Source organism: Magnolia sinica, chromosome 9 (genome assembly GCF_029962835.1).
Source record: "Magnolia sinica isolate HGM2019 chromosome 9, MsV1, whole genome shotgun sequence".
In the NCBI taxonomy this organism is placed as follows: Eukaryota; Viridiplantae; Streptophyta; class Magnoliopsida; order Magnoliales; family Magnoliaceae; genus Magnolia; species Magnolia sinica.
In genome coordinates this window covers 14,070,850-14,095,360 of record NC_080581.1, presented here as the reverse complement: position 1 = coordinate 14,095,360, position 24,511 = coordinate 14,070,850, and the positions used below count along the sequence as shown (strand labels likewise).

Below are 24,511 nucleotides of genomic sequence, written 5' to 3'. Positions count from 1 at the left end.
GGCAGATAAATAGTGGATCCCACTGGATGTACGGTTCAGATCATCATGCACGTGAAATGTGTTCCCCATGCTTGAATTGGATAAGCGTGTCTACTAGATGAACGATTCAAATCCACCTTACGATCACATGGTGGGCCAAGAAGCCGAAAGATAAAGAGTGCTATGATGGTGCAGTTCGTTATGGTAAGTGCATTTTGCTGAGTGACTGCAGCCGTTAATTTGGTCCGTCCTGTGTGGCCCACCGATTTTTTCACAATTGACGGGTGGATTCCTAGAGGTGTGACAAACGATCATTTCACCCATTGAATCTGAACCGCTCGTTGTTTTAGTTGTCAATGGGTTGGGCTGGGCTTCTACTGAGATTAGACCTGTGGGCCCATCCGGTCCTATATTTTAGTCCGTCTATTGATTGATCAACGCTCAGGATTGTCTTAGAGCCTGCTAACTTATCCTGTTTAGGGTTTCAAGACGATTTTTAACGGCCTAGATCTTGCACAAAAGTGTGACTCGGGCACGTAGGGCCTCGTTTTACTTTATGGGCGAGGCGTAGGTAGAGCTCGGCCTGGCTCAATCTCAACCGTTAACCGGCCGAGTCTTCGATTATTATTATTATTTGCAACGAAGGGAAAGGTGACCCGCATCAATCTCAGCCATACATGTGGCCCACCCTCAGTGATTAGAATTTAACCATCAGGTGAGCCCCACCATGGATTGGCTGCAATGCAAACCTGTATCAATTTGGGATCTTAACCATCAGGTGGGTGGATTTCAAATGGTTGGGGCGATCGGACCGTTAAAAATTTAGAATTATTAGATCAACTGCAAACTCTGCATCATGGCCATCTATGGGAGGTTTCCAGCAAATGGACGGCACAGATCATTGATGGTGGGCTCCTTATACACCATGCAGCCACAGCTGTCAAGTGGATCTCTGGTTCGAGATCCGAGCTTCCATCAGGTAGATCAAAATATATATATATATATATATATATATATATATATATATATATATGTGTGTGTGTGTGTGTGTGTGTGTGTGTGTGTGTGTGTGTGTGTTTTCGCTCATCAGGTGGGCGCCAGTGTAAGAAACAGTCTTTGGCCGCTATATTTTTTTATAGCCATCCATTTGCCTACGCGTGATGTAGAAACGGCATGATTTTTAGGCCACAAGATCCCAACACTGGGGCCCACATGGTAGAGAGCTTAGATATTGCACGCTTATTCTGGTACGTGTGAGAGCGTTTGGATGGGCAGGGCGTTCCACACGCGTGTGGGGTGTGCAAACTTCCCAAGATTCCTGCTGAAGGCTGAAAGCCGAAAGGGGGAAGCTTTGATACTCTGCCACAGTGTGATGGATGATACGCAGGCACAGAGAAATTGTACACGTGGGACAATTAATTCAAAATTACGTAATTTAGATTGTTTGATTTGATTAGTGTAAGCAATGGGAACAAAGTCTGAGTGCCTGCATATCAATCGTACGCTGCCAGAGTATCGCTCCCTATTTGATACTCTGGCTGCCAATAATGCTCAATACTCAGGCACTTAGTACGTGTAAAATATTACCTCGAATGAAACAACCTAAATTGTCGGACACATCGTCCCTAAGTTACAATCTAAAAATCGGATTGGTTGAAAAATCGTAACCTCTGATTGGTGGAATTTTCTGAAATAAGACCATTGGATATTATTCTTTCTTAACCGTCCAATTAAATATCCGGCAATCTTATTTCTTTAAAATAAAAAAAGGAGTAATTTTGGAACATGACACATCTAAAATTATACCCATAATTGGGACATTTTATTTTGAATGAATTATATGCCACATATGCAATTTCTCAATAATTTCTAATTGCATGCGTATCATCCATCACACTCTGCCAGAGTATCAAACGTTATTCTCAAACCAAAAAACCCCCTCCCTTTCTCTTCCCTAAAACCCTTCCATCTCTCTCTCTCTCTCATGTAAACGACAGATCCGGTAAGATCAAAACTCTCTCTGTCTGAATATCTATATATCTATTTTTTTCTGAGCTTTTAATTGGAGGAATTATACAATGCTTGGGCCGAATGTTTGTAAAGTACTGTTAGACGATTTCAGGTTTTTTGTAACAAGTGGGGCCCATGAATCAGTGATCCAAACTGATTATATGATGGGTCCCACACTCTGGATGGTCCATGAGCTAAAAGTTCTCACAGATGAAGAAGATGACAACCCTTTAATAGGCGGCGGAACAAATAGGTGGTTGAGAAAGGAAGTACAGCAACGGATCATATTCAGCAGAGAAAGGTCCAGATATTCTACAGCCAGGATCTTCCAATCTAGGAGGTGTTTGGTGCATGGGCCGTTCAGAGTGGGGCCCAGCATTTCGACGGTTTGGATTGCTTGACCATGGGCCTCACTTGCACAAACCGAAAACACAAATGATGCTGTAAAGGCCAATTTATCGTACGGTCCATGTACTGTGCCCGTAATATTATGGATGTGATTATCAGATGATTGTTATTTTTGGGCCATTTGCAATTTATGGGTTCCTATCCAATGGTCCTTGTTGATCGTCGGTGGGCCCACTTAAGCCCTGCAGGAATTTGCACTTTAATTAGGTAAGAAAAGTTCACACTGGATTGTAACTTTATCATAACGACTATGATGCATATCGCTGAGATTTTGATAATCTTCTGATATTTTTGTGAGAAATTCACTAATGATATAATAATGAGATTTTCAAGTTATCAGCAATTTTAAAATTTTCAATATTTCGTTGCAAAATTATATCGATATTAACGTGAAAATTATTTGAAATTTTACTAATTCATTATATAAAATCTTAAATTATTTATTAATTTATCATAAATATTGTTTTGTGACAAAATAAGGATACGTATAGGGGAGCGTTTACAAATATGAGGAACATTACCGGAGAGACAAAGTGAGTTTGAATTACTGTAGGCTTACGAAGGGTTACCATTGAGCTCTTATCTTTTGCATTGGTTATAGATGAGTTAATGAGTCATTTACAAGAATAGGTCCCAAGGTGTATGTTGTTTGCAAATGACATAGTTTTGATTGACGAGACGAGGGAGTGTGTAAACATAAAGCTAGAATTATGGAGGGATGCCTTAGAATCTAAAGGTTTTAAAATTTGTAGAACTAAAACAAAGTATATGGAATGAAATTTTAGCAGCAATTGGAGTAGAAACAAGGAATTAATTAAGATTGCTGACTAAGAAGTATCCCAAAATGACCATTTTTTATATCTTGGGTCAATAATTCATGAGTGCAATGAGATTGATAAGGATGTTGCTTATAGAATTCAAGTTGGGTGGAAGAAGTGGAAATGTGCCTCTGGAGTTTTATGTGATCGTTGCGTACCAATCGAACTAAAGGGAAAATTCTATAGGATAGCTATAAGATCAGCCATGCTTTCTTGGACAATTCTGGGCAGTTAAGGAACAATATGCTCATGGGATGAGCGTAGCTATAATAAGGATGTTGAGATGGATGAGTGGCAAGACGAAGAAGGATAGAAATAGAAATGAATGCATTTGAGGGAACTTAGGAGTAGCACTAATAGATGATACGATGAGGGAAAGTAAACTTAGATGGTTTAACCACGTGCAATGGAGCCCAAGAACTGCACTGGTTAGAAGAAGTGAGTTGGTTCCAATTGAAGGCTCTAAAAGGGCAAGGGGAAGGCCCAAAGGATGTGGGTGGAGCTAGTAAGAAAAGACCCAAGGACCTAGGTTTAACTGAGCATGTGGCCCTTGATGGTGGCATATGGTGAAACAGGTTTCATGCAGCTGACCCCAATTAGTTAGGATAAACCTTAGAAGATGATGATGATTTTCTCCATTATATCTTGAGAAAAACTCAATATTTGAAAATCTCCTGAGAAATTCCCAAACCGAGAAGTTTATGAGAATGAATTTGTCACTATGGCCATACCTAATGGAAATGTGTTTTTCTTTTTGGCATTTGTAAATCATAATTGCCATTTTCACTACTTTTGGTTGTTTCTTACATGCTACTTTACTTGACACGAAACAGCCAATTCTGAAGGAGGATCTACAATGGCTCATGTGCGCTGCGGCAGAAGTCTTCTCCGCCAGCTCATCAAGGAGACTAATAAGCCCATTTCTGGCCATACAATCCACCCATTGTTATTCGTTGGCCAAGGACTCAGATTTAGAAAATTAGAGGTTATTCTTACTACGGTGAGCTTCACAATTATCTACTTATTTCATTCGGATCCATAATTTATAAGTTATGATCTAAATTCTGTATTGAACATTCAGACTATTGAAAAGCTTGGAAAAGCTGGGGAAACTGTGAAGGTTGCTCCTGGGTATTTCCGGAACCACCTAATGCCCAAGTTGCTTGCAGTTCCAAATATTGAGAAGTATGCATACCTCATTAGAGAGCAGCGTAAGGTTATTTTGATCATATTCATACCTTAAGTCTATTGCCTATTTAATAGAAATTCCTTTTTAGATTTAGCATAAAGACTATGTAGTTGAAGTTAATGATCCCTGTACTTTCACATTGTTTTCATTGTAAATGCATTGCGTGATGGCATGACTTTTGTCTTAGATTCCGAGAACTGATTGGGAATTTAAATTTCTTATTTCTTCTTCTTCTTCTTTTTGTTTTTTTTGTTTTTTTGTTGAGGGAGAGATCATCTATTTCCTAGGATTCCACAATAACTTTATGATTATCTTTATTAGATATGCATCTTCATTTTTCATGCTTGTGTGCTAGCTGTATCTTGAAGTTTTCTGTGCATGCATATTGACCCTAGGATTTGTGATATTGGATATATGATCAAATCTCATCGAAGAGGTCCGAAATTTAGCTATTGCCATTAGATCATATGTACCTCAAGGCCTCTAGCCATTTGCTGATATATGGATCTGTTTGTGTTCATCATATATTTGCTGTGTATATGTAAGTTGGTATGTAAAAGTTACTGATTTATGGCTCTTATGTATCTATATGCAATCAAGCGGATGTGTGGTTGATGCTTTTGCGGAGTACGTCTCCACTCTGCATGGTGTGAATTATAATTTGTAAACATTGTCAATGGGGCAATGTTATGATGGCATTGACTGTAAACATCACCAATCTCATCCATGGTTTGCATATCTGAGCCACCAAACAATCCATGGATTGATCATATATGCAGCTATTACTTACTGCAACGATTTATCATGCTTAAATAAATCCAATGCAATGTGACTTCTTACTTCTTTGGGGGGATCATATTTGTAATTACGCGTTATATATTTTTTTACTTTCTAGTATTATTAGCATTCTCATCTAAAATATCTAACGTCATGTCACCTTCTCTTCTTTTAGCCGTTAACTTTGGAAGCATTTGTTAATGGGATGAGGAACCACGACTTTGTTTGACCTTGTGACTGTGGATTAAAATACTGGTTTTGGATTGCAATTCCTCTTGGTCCGAAATCAGTGTTAAGTCATACGAAAGTGAAATGACTCGTAAGAAACTAGACAAATTCTATCAGGGAAACTGAAAATTAATTGAAAAAATATTTGAAGTTAAAGCATAAAAGGTGAAAAAATAAAAGAGGGTTTTGCTAACATCCCCACCTTCATGGGGATGTTAGCAATGCCCTAAGCCTTTTAAATGGCACAAGGGGTGACCCGTTGTCGATCCGAACTGTTCATTCATCCATAGGAGCGAGCCATGGTGCAAATATCATGCTAATTGGGTGACTGATCATAAGCTTCTGATCAATACATGAAAATGGACAATCAATATTGACTGGAGAAACAAAATAGGTCCAATCATCATCTTGAAACATCTATTAGATAGATCCCACTTTGTGCTTCTTATAATTCTAAAATAACACTTTGATTTGATGTTTCTAACCTTGTGATTTATGGCTTATAAACAACGGATGGTTGTAACAAATTGGCACCATCCAAAGGTTTAAGATCATTACATCCACGTGATTCTTGCACCATGGCTTGCCCTAGTTGTATGAATGAATGAATGGTTCAGATCAACGATAGGTTTCCTTGTTTGCTGTTTAAAAAGTTTGGGGATGTTAGCAAAACGCAATAAAAAATATGAAAATCAGAAGAATAGAAAATAAAAAATAGACCTAGATGCATATAAATTTAATGCATATTTATACAAGTTTAAATGCATTTAAATCCATAAAATTTAAATTCAAATTCACACAAATTAATCAACATTTATTAAACAAACGGAACCTCACGAAGTTCACACTACTATTTAAGATGAGTTTGGTTAGGAGTTGCAATTTACTGGGCTTGGTTGACCTAGCCTAGCCTGGTCATGCCTTTTCAACTAGGGCAAAAATCAGACCAATCTACTTATTTGGTGAGCCACAACTGTAAAATGATTTAGACAATCGGTTGTCCATTGTTTTGAACAATGTAGCTTGTGTAATTACTAGTGGACCATCTTGATTTTCTCATATGTTGCGACCCAAATTTTGCATAAGTAGGATGTTATAGTGGTGGTAATGAGCTGATCTTTTTGGCCTCACTCATGATTCGGCCCTATAGGGCCAAGGGATGTTCCACTAAACTTGGTCTGAGGGCTGGGTCCATGGATTTTAGTAGGTACTTTAGTGGTTACAGTGTGACTTGCATGGGGACCAAAACCAGAACAAATTGTCTTGACTCGTTCTGGCTTGGTCCCATTTTAATCGCATTTCCACATGTGGCTTGTTTTGTTTTAGACCGAAACCGATTTGACTTGGATGCAGTGATTGCAGTATCGATAGTATCATCCAATATATTGACCTAGGGGTGCACATCGAACCGATAGAACTGTGGAACTGGGCCGGAACCGACCAAACGGTCCGGTTCTACAATGCACTGGTTCCGGTTCCAAAAATCGAAGAACCGATTACATGGGTTCGGTTCTTGGTTTAGGGGTATGTAGAACCAAACCAAACCGTGAACCGAACTGCGGAACCGAACCAGGAACTCTTTGATTGTTTCCATATTTGACTCATAATTTATGGTTTACAATGCGCCCTTTGATTGTTTCCATAAATGTATTTTTACACACCTTATACCATATATTAACCATTCATCAAATGGATCACAACACGAGTGGACATGGGCTAGATTATTAAATAAAACATGTAATTGGGCTGGATTATAAAAAGCCCAGAACCGTGGAACCGATCCGGAACCGAACCGATTTTAACGGTCCGGTTCTAGTTCAGTTCTAGGGTGCTAACGGTCCAGTTCCGGTTCCGAATATCCTAGAACCATTAGGAACAGTTCGGTTCTAGTTTCACCCCAGACCCGGACCGAACCGACCCGTGTGCACCCCTATATTGACCGATAATATCAATTTTCACACAGTACTGATATGAAACTGGGCCGTAGTTGTGAAACTTCCTAGTATCGGTCAATATATTCCTATATATCGCAATGCATTAACAATATATCGATACATCTTGATATTCTAAAAATTTCTCTATTATAATTTTCTTGATATCATCGATATGCATCGCGCATATCAATACATACCAATGATATCGCACTTGCTTGGTCTCCTCCTTCCAAAATTTTTGAAAATTTTGCTAAAAATCCACAAAAGACATTTCCTCTCAAAAATTTTGTTGGGATTACATTGCCAAGGTGATTTCGACCAATCCTTTTCATTTGTTTGGAGAGAAATGGGTATTCGGATGAGGAAATCGAGATTAGAAAGCATGTGGTGCCAGAAACCTAATTGGTAAGTTTCTACTAATTTAATATGTTCTCTTGTTTACATTGTTTGGAATCTATGAATGAACTTAGTCATCTATGCTTTTGCATGTTTTGCATGCTCAATCATGAATTTTGACCTCTGACTTTCGAATTTAGGAAAATGAAGGAATTTTGAGAAAATCCAAAATTTTCTGATTTCACTCATTTAACTTAAGAGTGTGGAAGAATCATGTGGGAGTGTGCTTGGAGGCTAATTTACAGATTGATGGAACTTTTTGGATTTTTTTTTTTTTAATATATATATATATATATATGGGAAAAGGTACTATGCGCTCGACCTCACTATAAGCTCCCGTGAGGTCGAGCTGTGTGGGCCCCACCGTGATGCGTGTCGACCATCAACACCGTGCATTTGATGGGTCCCCTCTAAATTATGGGATATCCCAAAAATCAGCCGTTTACGGAACTCAGGTGGGCCATACCATCTAAAATCATGTGAAGACACCGTTAAAACATATAAAAGCACTTGGTGGGGCCCACTTGAGTTTTGAATGCTGCGGAAACTTGGTCTGAACCCTCATACAAGTGGGACACACATAATGGATGGGCTGGATTTGCAAACCACATCTCGGTGGGCCCAAAATTGATTATGAATGTTTTAATGGTGCACGGCCCCTCCCCACTTTTGTATGTGGTGTGGCCCACACAAGTCACGGATTGAGTTGATTTTTGAGACCTAGGCCCACGATGGAATGGTGCATCTGACTGATGGGGTAGATGTTCGAAACGCATCACGGTGGGGCCCACACAGCTCGACCTCATGGGACGGACTCGTGAGTTCAAGCGCATAGTACCTTTTCCCTATATATATATATATATATATATTGCAAAAGGTTACATTGACCAGTTGTTATTTATACCTTACATTTATGTATTTATGAGTGTGTGTCGTTGATCCTTACATCAGCCACACTCATATGTTTTCAAAAATAAATTTAATTTTAAAAAAAAGATAAATATTTTTTATTTAAATAAATGCACTGTACATTGTAGGACAAATTTGCCTTTTGAATGTATTGGTTAAGTTTCTTTTATGATTTAAATTATATGAACTGATTTTGAATATAGTTGTATCACCTCTCTTAGATAACACTTAGTTTAGGACCTTGTACAAAGGAAACTTATCACGTGTATTTTTTTATTTTTTTAAAAGTATCATTTGAGTTCCAAGCGTGTATTAATGTCTTTTTTAACATCCCCTGAAGTTTCATTGAAAATTTTGACCAATTTCCTAATGTTTCCCAAATGGTGATACATTATGCGATGCAAGTAATATTTCCCATGTGATACCCAAGTAGTATTTCCCATGCAATACCCGATATGTTTTTGTGTCCCAAGGTTGTGATACATGCATGAATTTTGATACTAAAAACACTAATAAGATAATATCAAATGGTATTGACAGTTTTTCAAACCATGTCAGGGCAAGGCTAATAAAGAATGACCCGGCTAGTTGGCCCAATCCAGTCATCAAGTGGGCCTTCATTATACGAAAAGAATAAACAATTTTAAAGACACTTGTTAGCAATTCCCTTTCGACTTACACATGTAGTTCAAAGACACTCGTTGGATCCAAGGTCATGTTGTAATGATTAAAACCATTTATATTTGATATTCATTGTGGACGGTCAACGGAGGATACTCAAACAAATTCTTAGAGTAGACTATAATCAGACTTATGATCATGTAATTCTTTTCTATACAAGTCTAGGGCCAGGGTGTTTTTGGTCTGATTAGAGCTAGGCCAGGGTATTTTTAGCTTGATTAAGGCTAAGGCTTAGACAGTGGGACTGGGCTCAGGCCAACCCCAACCCATCACTAGCTCTCCTCGCTTTGAATCTTCTACACAAAATTGAGATAAACTACTTTAGGTTGTGATCCAGTCTGGGCTAGTTATCATTGGCCCAGGCCCGGCACTTGGGCCAACTGTAGGGCCTAGGCCCTGGCCCTAAGGTTCGGACTGCCCATCTCATTGCCACCCATAATCTTGGGTTATATAGTATACATGCGCCCAATGTTTTAAATATCGTTATCACGTAATGTATCGCACCCATGGGATATGGATACATATCAGTTATCGCATGGGATATATCAGTTGTATCGAGTAATGTATCGATGTTGTTGGGAAACATGGGAACATTGGGAAATTGGTCGAATTTTTTAGTGAAACTTCAGGGATTGTTGAAAAAGACATCAATACACACTTAGAAATCAAAACATTACAAAAAAAGTGCACATAATAGGGGTTTCCTTTGTATGACGTCCTAATATATGTGATTTCCAATTGAACTGATGCAAGTATATTCAAAGTCTATTCATATAATTTATAAACGCAAGAAGACATGTATGAAAACACTAGCAATACATTCAAAAGCAAAAGAAGAATCACTAGATCAGGTTACATACGTGTTTAATTTTGTGTTTTGATAAAAAGATTGCAAGTGATTTGCAAGAAATTGTGAAATTTTGATTTTTCTTAATTTTCTGCAACTTGACCCATCTCCCCCAAATCTCAAAATTGAAGTTCCAAATCCATGATTTTTCATGGAAAACATGAAGAATCATAGATTCGTAACCATTTGACACTAGTTTAATGCAATTTACAACAAAAACATGGACCAAAAATCGAAAATGCTGACTGGATCGAGTAGGTTGGATATATCGGCACTACCTATGCGTTTCGTATCACACATGTGGGATACAAGATATATCGTGGGATATATCAGCTGATATCATCGATATTTAAAACACTGTCTGCGCCCAGTTGATGGATCGGTGCCCCGACAATACTGGATAGTAACTAGACTCAATGCCACATGGAATTGCCTGCTGACTGAAAAACCAAAACGGGTGTTCCTACCCAAAATATTTGGACTGAATTCAAAGAGGTGAATGCATTTTTGTTGAAGTGGATAGTAGCGAAAACTTTGTAATCAACAATCTTTCTCCTTCCCAAGCTTAAGAGTATAAGAAAATTGACAAGCTTAGAATAGAAGCAAAATGATAAGATAGGGTTTAGAAAACAAAACCATAGCTTTATATAATGTTGGATGTGTCACATTGTGCGATTTGTTGCGGTTCACTCTGATTTGGATGAAACCAGCTGAAGCAGTGGGAATGTGTGATTCATCCTGATTCTGGACAAGACCGTCCGAGTCTAGGGGCATACTGGATTTCAGCCTTGCCATGTCTAGGAATAGGACACAATATGAGTTGTACTGGATAATATTTTGAACCATGCTTGTGATTTGTGAACTAGCTCATGTATTTATTTGATCATTTATTTCAATAGATCTGGGGTTTCTTTGTTCTTGTCATCCGTTCCTAGATGAGTGGAATTTAGACAAGGTATTAATTTATATCAGTATAGTGATGAAAGGTCATGAACAAGAACCAAAACACATGAGAGATCCCAATTCTAGAAGTACTTATTTGTTTGTTTGTTTGTTTTTTTTTCTCTTCTTATTAGCAATAGTAAAGTTCAGGAAAACCCAAGATCTAATGAAGGAATATCCAGCAGACATGCGTCCTTGCTTCCAATTCTTCAAACAGTGGACATGGGATGGGAGACATGAAAATATACCTCAAATTCAAATTGCAAGATGTGTGCATTCTTAGTCACCTTAGTAGACTGGCTGATTGGCTCATGGAAAAAACTATCAAAGATGAGTGACATGAAAATGCTGGCATCACATGACTTGTCAGAAAAAAGCTGAATGCTACTTAGATTACAGAGATGTCTGAGTTTTTATTTTATTTTATTGTTTAATTTTCAACTTAAAGCTCAGACAATGTTTGAAAGTCTTCAAATATTTTCGTTATAAATTTCTTTTCCACTTTTATGGCATACACGCTTAAGGTTCAGATTAGTGACACCATTCAAGTCTATAATTATGTTTTTGAGTTAATCTTGTTATCAATTCAATTGATGACTGCCATTATAGACTCTCAACTTTGTATTTAATTGAAACAAGCCAGGCACCTGTCATATGCTCTTGTATTTTAGTGCTGCTTTCCCAACATGTCAAGGTCACTTCTGATTTTATACCTTAATGCACATAAGCAGTAGGGGTGTTGCTTGGCTGGGTCAGGATCGGCCCGAGACAGCGGCCCACTCTATCAGGTGTAGGAATTTCTAGAGTTACACACCATATGAATTGTTTCTCATTCTTTCTTATTTTTTTGACAGCAACACCTGATGTAAAATGTCTATATGTTTGTCATCTGTACTAAATATGTATATGGCTAAGGTATGATAAAGGTATATTAATGTTATCATGGCCCAGTCTTAACCATTGACCTGATCCAATTGACTAGTATCCTTGACTATGCTGGCAATGGCCTGGGCCTGGGCCTAGATCTGTTCAAAATTTGGGTTTTGATGGGCAAAGCCCATTGCCAGCCATATCCTTGACCTACCTGGCCTTGTTACTATCAGGCCTGACCTACAAGACCTAAACCTGACCGGCTGGGTCTAACAGTCTAGGCTTGAGCACAGCTCATGACATGTGAGGGCCAAAGATCCGACAGGCTGGCCTGATCCATTGACTTTCTTCGCGATCAGAGCCTCATCCTTTTCATGTTAGCCTTGCAAGTTTCCCTCTCTTTTTGTGGCACTATTTCAAAGACAAGGGAGACATCCGTAATATGCTCTTACAGACTATTGCTGCTTTCCTTGCATATCACTCCACTTCTGATTTTATATCTTGCTGTTATGCAGCAGAGATACCAACATTACTCCTGTTTTTTTTTCTTTCCTGAAAGATCAGTATCCTCCTGTTAGTTTTAGTGGCATTTTAATTTTTATGTATATATGTTCCTTTTACTAGATTTACCAACATGAAGAAGCCGAGACGGAAACGGTGGAGACCAGTGAAGATAAAATGAAGGAGTATCAAGTGGCAGCAAAGCGCCTAGATAATGCTTTACTGGTAGGTATCTGTGTTTTTGAGCTGGATTGTAGTATATTTCATTTTTGCACATTCAAAATTTTAATTTTGAGCATCTTTCACAATTTCCAGTAGAACAGGCAATGGTCTATTAAATACATCTGGTGTTTTCACTGCTTCAAAGCAGTGTGCACCTTTTTAATAGTCGTAGTAGTTGACTATAATTTTGTTGCTAGCCATTCATTTTATTTATTTACACACTTTATCGAGTGATGTTACCAATATGTGTCCAACTTGATCATCAACTTTATTTTTTTGTCAGTGTTTTTGTACTACCAGTGAATTATCTTTACCATGTTTATATTGACCAATACCACTTCTAGGGATTCATAAGGTGGCAATTGGACTGGGCTGGTGAAGGCCCAAGGCCAACCCTTGCTCAAGTACAATCGGCTTTGGATCTGGTGCAGAGGTTGATGCAAGCTGGTGCTACTAGTGAGTGCATAAAAACAAGACCAAAGTGGGCCCCACATGATCATGTGTAGGCTTCACATGTGACCTATTGTTGGAGTAAACTGGCTCCTTATCACACCATAACGATGTTGAACTTGAGCCACAACAAACCCAAATCAAACCCTAGGTATTAGAATTCGGATCTAACACCACTGCTAATCCGTGCTCTTTGTGGAAGCACAATAAAATGAAGATAGAACAATATAATAAAGTAGATAACCAAACCAAAAGCAAACAACCACAGAACATATGATATTTTTCGTGGAAAACCCTTGTGGGAAAAAAACCACGGCACAAAGCAATAGAGATCTCAACTATAATCAAAACATTAGAGTACACCACTCACCTTCTTCAATTACAGGATTGTTCGATCTCCCCTTGCTATGCACAACCCTTGGAAAACCTTTCCCAAGCCCTTACAAACATTGGAAACCCTCTCACCTTGCAAACCCTTGCCCTTAGAGAGAAAATGTTCATATGGTACAAGCCCTAATTTGAAATTAGACTCAAACACCCTTTACTTACACAAAAACGCGCAAACCATCGGTCGCACCTTCCTTTGACCGAGCTTTTAACAAAAACTCTTGGTCAACCGAAATAATCTTTGGTCGACCGGGAACATCACAGCGTGGTTCGGTTGACCCCCGAATTTCTTGGTCGACCGAACTACACCTGCAGGAGATTGAAGGCAGAATTTAAGGCATCCTGCACTACACCTATGAGTCACACGATCCTATGACCCTTGTTTTTAAATTCTTTTTTTCTTTTCTTTTTTTTTTTTGTGATGGTGACTAAACCTCTTGTTTAGGGAAGTGATCTTGTTACATGGAGTTACCTAAGACCATTGTGTCTAACGGAGATGTCAAATTCATGAGTTACTTCTGGAAGACACTCTAGGCCTAGATGGGAACAAAGCTAAAGTTATCAAGCCTACCATCCACAGATTAACTACTTGAAGTGGTGAATCGAAGCCTTGGGAACTTGTTGTGATGTCTTGTGGCTGATCACATCAACACGTGGGACCTTATTCTATCTCAAGCAGAATTTTCATACAACTCTTTCATGAACCGTACCATGGATAATTCCCATTTGAAATATTTGGTGGGCTCAAACCTCAACAACCTTTCGATTGGTATACCATTACTACTAGACCGAGCCAGGGTGCTGAGGATTTTTCTTAGCATATTAAGGGGATACACGAGGATGTTATGTGGAAGATTGCGTAAAATAATGAAAACTATTCAGTGCTATGCTGACATGAAGTGGCTTTCATGCAACCAAGGAAGATTGTCAGGTGATGGTTCATCTTAAGCTTGAATGGTTTTTAGCAGGATCCTACCACAAACTACATTTAGGAAATGTGTATCCTTCCTATGTCAACTTGTACAAAACAAGTGCCTTATCAAGCTTCCACCCGAGCCATAGATTAGCTAGCCCTATCTTCAGTGTGGAAGGTTGAACCATGAACTTTGGACACATTGCAATGAGACTGGGGAAGAACAAGCAATTCAGATACCTGAAGTGCCACAACAAGTGATGATGTGATCCTCGATGATCAGATTGTATCTGCACGTCATGGTTGCTATTAGAAGTTTTTGGTAAAGTGGATGGGCTGTCCCCAGGTCTGAGTGTATGTGGATTTCTAGTGAAGATTTTCAATGCCAACCTTAGCTCTACGACCAGTACATCAAAATCAATTCAATGGAGTGAAGTTCTTTGAAGCCAGGGAGTTGATGCAAGCCGATCCTACTTGTGAATGTATTAACGCTTGACCGAAGTGGGCCGCACATGCATTTTAGACCTCACATATGGACCCATGCGTCATATGCCCATATGGCCTTTGTTTAAAGTATTTTATTGTTTGTAATGAGATGACTAAGATACTCATCCTGTGGCCATTTATGAAAATCGCCATTAAGGACTGTCATCATTTTGCTAGCATTAGGGTTTTCTTCTCCTTTTTTTTACAGACCTATATGAGGCCCCTATTGTTGAATGCGAGGGACACTTTGCATGGAGAATGAGAGAGTTTTTATTTTTATTTTTATTTTATTGTGCTTGCGCTTTGGTAGATGATCCCACGTGATGAAAGGGTATTTGGGTTCATTCATACCCATTGGAGCAATCTGTTACATCTGATTGCACTAGCTCTGCATGTTTTCTTTTAGGATATTTGGTTTATTTTATAGTTTCTAGTTCTAGCATAAAGTTGATGGAGAAATTGTTTTTCATGCAAACTTCCCAAAATCAGTTTACTTGACAATTATCTTGAGTTAAATGTCAATTATATGTTTTCCTGATTTAGAGATTTGGTAATTTGACGAGTATAAATTTTTTATAGGGCCTGAGGAGACTCGTCAATGCAGAGAATGAATTGCGTGAGCCTGTGACAAAAGAGGAGCTTGTGGCTGAGGTATATACTTAGTTTCGTCTTTTGCAAACAATTGCTATTTCCCATGATATAGTTTATTTTGTTTATGTTGACCAAAAAAGGGGGGGTACCATCGGGAAAATGTATCTATGGGTGCTCTGATAAATATGATCAAATCACCTTTCTTTATCAACCACCAGAGGTATGGGTGCTCTGATAAATATGATCAAATCACCTTTCTTTATCAACCACCAGAGGCAACATAATTGGGGTCGTTGAAAATCATGACTTCTTTTGGATGTATTGGAGGACCTTTTGAAGATGTTGGCACCAATTCCTCAAAACCCATGACCTAGGAGGGTGTGAAGCCATTACATGTACCAGCCAAGCAAAGGAGAGGATGTATTGGGGAGTAGGTAATGAAATACTAAAGAATAATTGATGTTTCGGAAATATGAAGACAAAGGCTTGTATTTTGTACGAGGACTTATGTGACCTCGAGACTAGGACATGAAAGCAGTTCTTGCCTTTGAGCATAGAAAGTAAGTTGTACGGCTTATGATCTAGATTGTTGATCCAATGGGACCCAACATGGATAGACCATGCCCAGAATCTCCTAGATTTGATCAGCACAGCACAAATGACAACGAGTTTCTATCGATACTCTTCCTCCATGATCTTCCATCAAATACGAGGACAAGTGTCGATGAATGTTCAATCAGTAGTCTGGGACCCTTGCTGATGGGAATGTTGGAATGATAATGCAGATGTCCTAGTAGCCTATTGGAGCCTATAGTATTAAGATTCAAATGACGTGGAGGCAACAAGGTTGTTGGGTGCCTATTAAGGTCTGTGGATATATTTCAGGTCCTTGTGTATTCCGATTTTTCATAGAACTCTTGTAATGTCATCTCTTGGGCTTTGAAGGTGCATTTGTCTATGGCACCTAGGGCTGTTTATGGGTGGGACCAGGGCTTTAGGGCCTGGATGACTGCAGGCTAGGCCAGGCTTGGCTGGTGTATCACTGTATCAGACCTAAGGACTGGGCCTAGGCCTAAAATTCAAGCCCGTTTATTATTGGACCAGGCTCAGGCTATTTATAAAAGCCCTTCAGCTCAGCACGAGCCCAGTCCATATATGGTTTTCAGTTTTTGTACTATATCAGGTATTTGTCACAATAGTTATTGACACAAACCTCCCACAGCAAAAAAAATAATAATTATTAATCTCATATTCTCCAAAAATTAGGACCATCCAACCGTCAGGTAGGCCACGCCATAGAAAAGAATAAAAAAGCCTAACAAAACTCCATATTTCAAGTGGTAGCATCAGCTTGAACATTTCATCACCATATATATATATGGCAGACATGAGATATACCGTGAATGTTATGATCAGCATAAAAAACGATTCATATCCTTAATGATATAATGAAGAGAGGTATTTTGGACCATACACATTTTAAATGTATAGAGGTTGAATTTATTGGCTGCGATATGTTTTGTGAGTTGTGACTATATCCTAACATTGATTTGACGGTTCAGATCAAGAGCTATGGTCTAGATCACTGATCAGATCTCTATTGTAATCAAATGGACCTTCCATTTCCATATACATGGTAATATGGGATTGTTTAAGCAACTGTCATTGTTCTCGGTGGTGTGTCCACCTGAAGATTGGAAAGGCCCGATTTTTTGCTCCAGGTGTTCTTCATGGAGAATGCACCTGTCAAACAGCTTGGATGCCACACACACACACACGGGGGTGGGCCCCTACGTATAGGGTGCATTCCAGTGGCACCATTACACCACAAGTAACGGTGGTACTGAGCTGTTTGGGGCCCACATGGTATGTGTATGCCATCCAACCCGGCCTACCATGATAGTTGGATTCCTCAAAAAATCAGGCCCATCCAACCATCAAGTGGGACACACCATAGGAAATAATGAATAAAAGCCTAACAACCTCCAAATTTCAAGTGGTGGGTCCCAATGTTTTAAATATCATTATCGCGTGGTGTATCTCACCCTTGGGATACAGATACTTATCGGTTATCGCATGGGATATATCGGTTGTATCACGTAATGTATCACTGTTGTTGGGAAACATGGGAACATTGGTAAATTAGTCAAATTTTTCATGGAAACTTCCAGGATTGTTGAAAAAGACATCAATACACTTAGAAATCAAAACATTACAAAAAAAAGTGCACATAATAGGAGTTTCCTTTGGATGAGTCCTAATACGTGCACTGTCCAACTGAACTGATTTAAGTATATTTAAAGTCTATTCATATACTTTATAAACATAAGAAGACATGTATAGAAACACAAGCAATACATTCAAAAGCAAAAGAAGAATCATTAGATCAGGTTACATACATGTTTGATTTTGTGTTTGGATACAAAGATTGCAACTAATTTGCGAGAAATTGCTAATTTCATTTTTTTCTCAATTTTCCACAACTTGCCCTATCTCTCCCAAATCTCGAAATCGAAGCTCCAAATTTATGATTTTTCATCGAAAACATGAAGAATCATAGGTTTGTAACCATTTGACACTGATTTAACATGCTTTATTGTTATAAAAAAAATTTAAAAAAAAAAAATCGTAAATCGAAAAGGTTCACCGGATCGAATAGATGGGATATATCGGCGTTATCTGTGCATTTTGTATCGCGCGAGTGGAATTTAAGATATATCATGGGATATATTGGCCAATATCATCGATATTTAAAACATTGGTGGGGCCCACCTGAGTATATCGGTGTAGATTGTAGACATATAATGCTTGCATGAAAGATTTATTTTTAAAAGGTAAGGCTTACATGAAGAATATCTTTTATGTTTGGATAAATACAATGCAAATCATAGTGCTAGAAATATAACGAAGTGAGATAGTGCGGATGAGTCATAGAGTACAGTACAAGGGCACAGACTCGAGGTTGGCTCGGGATAGACTGTTTTGATCCGTCATGGACCTAGGCTAGGCTTGGGCCTAGGTCCAACTTTGTAGGCTCAGCTTGTATAGACCTTAGCCCCACCCTCAGCCTAGTTGTTGACACCCCTAGTGGTACCTAAGTCACATTCTTGATGAGATCGTAGATTTATTGAGAAGAATGGTAGCGTACGTTTCTCGTGTTCTCAGCAGACCAAAGTTGAGTGTTGATTCTCTTGCTAAGAATAGAGTGCTCAGAACACTTTACATGTTTGCTTTGGCCCTTTTGCAATCATGTTGTTTGTTATAGAACAAAAAGATCCGTTCATGAATTGAATCGTTGTTGATGCTTAATCATTTTCTAAGCCTATGAATTCTTGAGTCCTAGATGTTGTAATTTGACATGAACTTGCCTGTGCTCACCCAATCACTCATCTTAGCTAAGTGAAACCCGTCTCATTGAGTAGGTGATGCAGGACGGATGGTCTAACCTAAGATGAAGTAATAAAATCAAATAACGGATAAATTAGAGAAATCAAAGGACGAAAAAAAAAACACTAAACTATCACAAATTTAAAGAATTCAAGTATTAAATATGCTCGAGATCAAACCAAACAACAATCCCGCAATGAGACCTTAGAAGATATTAATCAATTAGGACCTATGGAAGGTAGAACTTCCATCTAGCATAGGGATTAGTCTTAATTCAAAGGGAATCACTTGACTTTGTTAAGGTTTTGGTAGGTTGGGATTAATGTTGGGAACTAGGAAATTGAGAAATTGGATTAGGGTTTTGGGATTAAGGAAGCTAGGATTTGGAAATTAGGGTTTTGAGATTTGAGAGATTTTGGGTTAGGGTTTTATGATTAGGGAAGCTAGGATTTGGAAATTAGGGTTTTGAGATTTGAGAGATTTTGGGTTAGGGTTTTATGGTTAGGGAAGCTAGGATTTAGGAATTAGGGTTTTGAGGACAAAGGATCAAAAAGAAGAGTGGAAGTAGGGAGATGAAGGGACCATGGGACAAGGGGTTGTTTGTACGGATTGCTGTATAGATGCGTTCATACGAACAAGGGGTCGGGGCCAGCAGTTGGGGTTTGGGTGCACAAGTGTAAGCAGAAGAAAAGAAAAAAGAATTGATGGGGGGTAGATATTGATGTAGAAGAAAAAGAAGAAAAACAAACACTAGAAATAGAGGGTAAAGAGAAGATAAGAGAAGACAATACCTCGAAGGAAGAAAATAAGACAGAGATAAATTGAAATCACCCCAAGTCTTCACACCAAGTCCAATTATAAGAAATTTGTTTTCTTGCTCAAAGCAAAAAAGAGAATTTTATTTGAATGGAGGGCATTCACACATTCAAGCCCTTACAAAAGGGGTTTTTACCAAAACACCCTTAATACTAAGAAATGTCCAAAATATCCCATATTTCAACTAAAACATGAAATACCCCAAAATAAACTAGAAAGACAAGCTATAAACTAGAAAGAAAAGTTGTCTAGTTGTGTCCAACGTCCAAAATAGTCCACACGCCCACGATGTATCCACCATCCAACGGTCCAAAATGATCCAACGATCCAATAAGTGTATCTAATGAATCTAACGGTCTAGATGTATCCAATAAGCTCCTATATGCAGCCCATATGTGTCTTCCCAGTGTGGGACCTTTAAAGATGCATAAACATACATGTGAGGTCTTCCAACACACCTACGTACTCGATTCGGGCCCCTTATAATGATCATCCAACCATAGAGATGATAGAACTAGGGCCAAAGCTCTCCTTCTCCCCTGGTATACTCTAAATGGTGCTTGAATGTCCTTATAGTAGGTACCGCGCCTTATAACATGAAGAATAATACATGGGCATTTTCACATCAGGCTCGAGTGGGGTGGCCTATGGGATGCGGGGGCACACTCGGGGTGGGAGGCCCGTGTGAGGTGGGTGACTCATGTGAAGCAAGACCCATGTAATGTGAGGCCCACGAGGGGGGGTTCAGCCGAGCACCTAACCCATGGGAAGTGGGGCCTAGGCTATGAGATAAAGAGATTGATTCGTCACACTCTATCAATTCGAGCTTTTAAGGGCAAGTGGTTAGTTGTCCTGCGTCAAAGAGTCTTTTTTCTTTCATCAAATCTGACATGTCTCTTGTTCATAATAATGTGGTCAATCATCTAGAGTGGTATGGAGCCATATGTCTCCATTGTAGGTATAGTATTTAGAGCTTAGTTGCCCGATCCTTCCCACCAGGTTCCACTCCCAGTTCTGATTGTGCTTTTGGCTCATGCTTTGGCTTCTACTTCCTAGTCTTTTGGAGCCATATTTCTTGATTGTAGGTATTTTATTTGGGGCTTAGAAATCCATGGGTTAGGTCATCGGCCGAACTCTCCTCGTGGGCCCCAAACCCATGGGCTCCGCCTCATACAAGTCACCCGCCTCACACGGGCCCCAAATCCATAGGTTATGCGGGCCACCCACCCCGAGTGTGCCCCTGCATCCCACGGCCACCCCACTCGAGCCCGGTGTGAAAATGCCCCCGCATTAATCACTCCTGGTGAGGAGTCTCGAACACGAGACCTCCCGCTTTGATACCAATTTGATGCAGGACAATTAACCACTTGCTCTAAAAGCTCAAACTGATAGAGCATGGCGAATTAATCCCTTTATCTCATAGCCCAGGCTCCAAATCCATAGGTGAGGTCATCGGCTGGACCCTTATCGTGGGCCCCAAATCCATGAGCTCCGCCTCACACGAGTCACCTGCTCACATAGGCCCCAAATCCATGGGTTATGCGGGCCACCCACCCCGAGTGTGCTCCTGCATCCCACAAGCCACCCCACTCGAGCCCGGTGTGAAAATGCCCCCTGCATCAGTCTCGTTTCCTCTTTCTAGTTGTTTATACTTGCTAACATTTTAAAACAGATGCTTCCCTACTCCCATTCTCAAATCTATTGCCCCTTCGCTTCACGCTTCGTGCGACTATAGTTTGGAGTCCCTAGATTTCTTTAATGCTTAAATAGGTTTTCCAATATGAAAAAGAATCTTAAAGAGGTTCTAGCTTATAAAGTTTATCTAATTGTATTTCAACATACAATTGGATAAACTTCTGCTATTCCAACCGAGGATGCGGCATTTTTTTTATATATAATAATCATCTACTTGTTTTCTTGGCAAGAAGTTGTTTGATGCATATGCTAACAAATCGCAGCACATATGGTGTATTTCAACATAGAATTAGATAAACTTCTGATATTCCAAATGAGGATGCAGTGTTTTTTGTTATCATCTGCTTGTTTTCTTGTCAAGAAGCTGTTTGATGCATATGCTAACAATCGCAGCACATTTGGGAATTGATAAAATGTTGTTTCTGTCGTACCTTTTGTGCATAACGATGGTTCATTGTAGATTTGATATCAACTGCCCATCTTTTGATCATCTCCATTAGTTGTGCATGAACCCATGTCGTACAACTCGCTTGTTTGGGGTGGACATCTATTGTGTTGGCTCATTTTTGTAGTCACATGGAAATTGAGTAGCTAGAGAGAATTAAACATGCGAGGAATTATATGATCCTTGGTCCTCTGTACAAGATGAGCCCTCAATTGATCTGATCTGCCAACATTGGTGATCGATGCTGTGAGATCTCACAAACTGATCTAACCCTTGTTGTCCTTCAAATTGGTGATTCAGAGAAGAAATATAGCAGAAGTTCACATTCAATTTTAGAAAGCCCCTAGTAGCTTCACTGGGAGAATTTTCAGGCATGGTCCATCGATTGCGCGACTGTCATTGCAATGGTCTGGATCACTAAGCCCTGGTCCCACTTGTGCAAACCGAAAACCCGATGATACTATATCCATGGTTTGAGAATTGTATAATTCACAACCTTGTCACAGTTATTTGGAGTTAGCTTCTAGTAATTTTGCTTGGCAAAAGTTCAATGACTGGCTGAGTACTTGATGTCAGATGCTTTTACCTGGGTTGGGGTGACTGCCTGGTGCATCGTTCAAGGGTCATATGATTAATTGCTCTAAACTGCATGATAAAGATGTAAAGATTGTTTCAGGTTCAAGCCGTGTTTTGACATTGGGTTCATGCCCATCCACCACGCGCCACCCACCCCCCCTCCCCGCTTTTTTTTTGTCGAATGTAAGATTGTTTCTTTCAAGTAGTCTAGTTTAAGATTGTATTTATTGTTATCATCATCAGGTGGCAAGGCAGCTTTGTGTGAGCATCCAACCTGAAAATATGCACCTGCCGACACCCTTGACATCCTTAGGAGAGTATGAGGTGCCGCTCCGTCTGCCGAGGTCAATTCCATTGCCAGAAGGAAAGCTTCACTGGTCTCTCAAAGTCAAAATCCGAAGAAAATGAGTTCCTGGAGGTTGTATTGTTGTTCTTCAAAATTCTATGAAACCGAAGTGCTATTTAACATAGTGGATAGCACATTACCATGCTATGAAACTGATGTGATATTTCCTTGTAGTATGAGCATCAGAGGATATTTCCTTCTTCTTCTTCTTCTTTTTTTCCCAGCATCCATGCCTGATCCGAGCACTGCCTTAAAGAAACATGAGAGAGAGTGTTGTTTGCCCTGTGGAGGACATGCCTTGCAGTCTTTTTGGATTTGGAACCAAATGAGGTTGGGTTATTTTGTTAAAATCTATCTAAATGCTATTGAGGCAGCTTGGACGATGGAAACCGAATTATGCAGGATTCCATTTTTTCCACTTGTTATGGTGCCAAATGTAGTTAAGACAACATTGCGAATGTTAGGGTGAATATGTATCTGTAAAGAAAAAGGAAAGGTTGGAGAAGCTGGAGAAGGAAAGACCTGAAAATCATGCTTCGATCAAATCCTGATTCTCCGGAAGGGAGTGTAATTTCAAATGAAGTTTGTGCATCTATTCTGTCCACCTCGGTCCATAGTTTTTTTAAAAAATTTGCTGTCCAAGGAGGGAGGGGAAGAAGAAGAGTAAATGTGTGTTTTTCAAGTGAAGTTTGTGCATCCATTACGTCCACCTGGGTCCATAGTTTTTAAAAAAATTTTGCTATCCCATTTCCATTTGAGACCTGAATCTGTTTTGCAAGGATGGGGATAGGATTGCTGACAGCATTTTTTTCCCTGTCCATGGGGGTGGGACCAAACTATCGAATGGTTAGGATTGGCAACAGCAGTGGGGTTCTGTCCATGGGGGTGGGACGAAACTATCGAATGGTTAGGATTGGCAACAGCAGTAGGGTTCCACCCCTTGGCGTCTCATGATCTGGTCCCAGTTCCAATCCTATTTTCAACAGGAAAACTCACTCTGGCAGTGCTAATTGCCCTGTGGAGCTGTCTCTCGTATGTCTCTAATCCATGAAAAGTATCAGTATGGCCTGGCACAGCCTGAGATGGTGAGGGTTTGGCGGTGGGTGACAATACACTTCCTCGGAGCAACCTCATCCAGACAGCTTATGGAAACCCAATCCTAGCCTCCGATTCTTTTTGAACGTCCAATCCAACGAACATAAGCAGAGAGGTTCATGAAACATCTAATGAACAGCTGATTTGAAAATTTCCTAGTCCAATCCAACGAACATTAGCAGAGAGGTTCATGAAACACTGTCAGAGCATCATAGAAATTTTGGGCGTGTTCCCTTGTAAAATGGACATCCATAAGCAGGCATTGAGAGATGGTATCATTGTTTTAAACTGCCTCTCTCTCTCTCTCTCCCTCTTCCCCTAAATCCATCCAAACCAACTTGGTATCAGAGAAGATCATTGTGAATTGTTTGGTGCTACCCGAACATGCTAGCGTTAGCAATTAATTATACAGCTAACAACATCATTGTATACTTCGTATGGCTCATTTTTCAACGAGAAGAACAACATGGTTTGAAGCATCTTTATATTATGGTGATTTTTGCAGAATTTTTAGAGGCCATTTAGTATTTTTGGACCGTTTTTCACATTCAACATAAAAAAAAAAAAAACCCCAAATATCAAAGTTTCAGTGATCCTCTTAAATCGATGGACG

The 24,511-nt window shown here is 39.5% G+C and overlaps 1 protein-coding gene across 2 annotated transcripts; it reads left to right on the top strand.

The window, feature by feature from the left end:
* The first annotated feature begins 1,840 nt into the window (after positions 1 to 1,840).
* Positions 1,841 to 22,976, top strand: LOC131256951 (uncharacterized). Of its 2 annotated transcripts, XM_058258072.1 has the most exons (6): positions 1,843 to 1,981; positions 4,049 to 4,215; positions 4,297 to 4,431; positions 12,613 to 12,714; positions 15,527 to 15,598; positions 22,701 to 22,976. In XM_058258072.1, exons 2-6 carry the CDS (start codon positions 4,072 to 4,074, stop codon positions 22,863 to 22,865), a joined length of 618 nt encoding a protein of 205 aa, XP_058114055.1. In that variant the 5' UTR covers positions 1,843 to 1,981; positions 4,049 to 4,071; the 3' UTR covers positions 22,866 to 22,976. The 2 variants fall into 2 exon arrangements, with proteins under 2 accessions (XP_058114056.1, XP_058114055.1); XM_058258073.1 differs by lacking the exon at positions 15,527 to 15,598 and having other exon boundaries at positions 1,841 to 1,981.
* The last annotated feature ends 1,535 nt before the right edge of the window (positions 22,977 to 24,511 follow it).

What these genes read in the sequence shown, in the direction of transcription:
- LOC131256951 (XM_058258072.1), top strand. Translation starts at nt 4,072, where the DNA reads ATGGCTCATGTGCGCTGCGGCAGAAGTCTTCTCCGCCAGCTCATCAAG. An exon ending in TCATTAGAGAGCAGCGTAAG is followed by an intron (nt 4,432 to 12,612) that starts GTTATTTTGATC and finishes TCCTTTTACTAG; the next exon opens with ATTTACCAACATGAAGAAGC. An exon ending in GCCTAGATAATGCTTTACTG is followed by an intron (nt 12,715 to 15,526) that starts GTAGGTATCTGT and finishes AATTTTTTATAG; the next exon opens with GGCCTGAGGAGACTCGTCAA.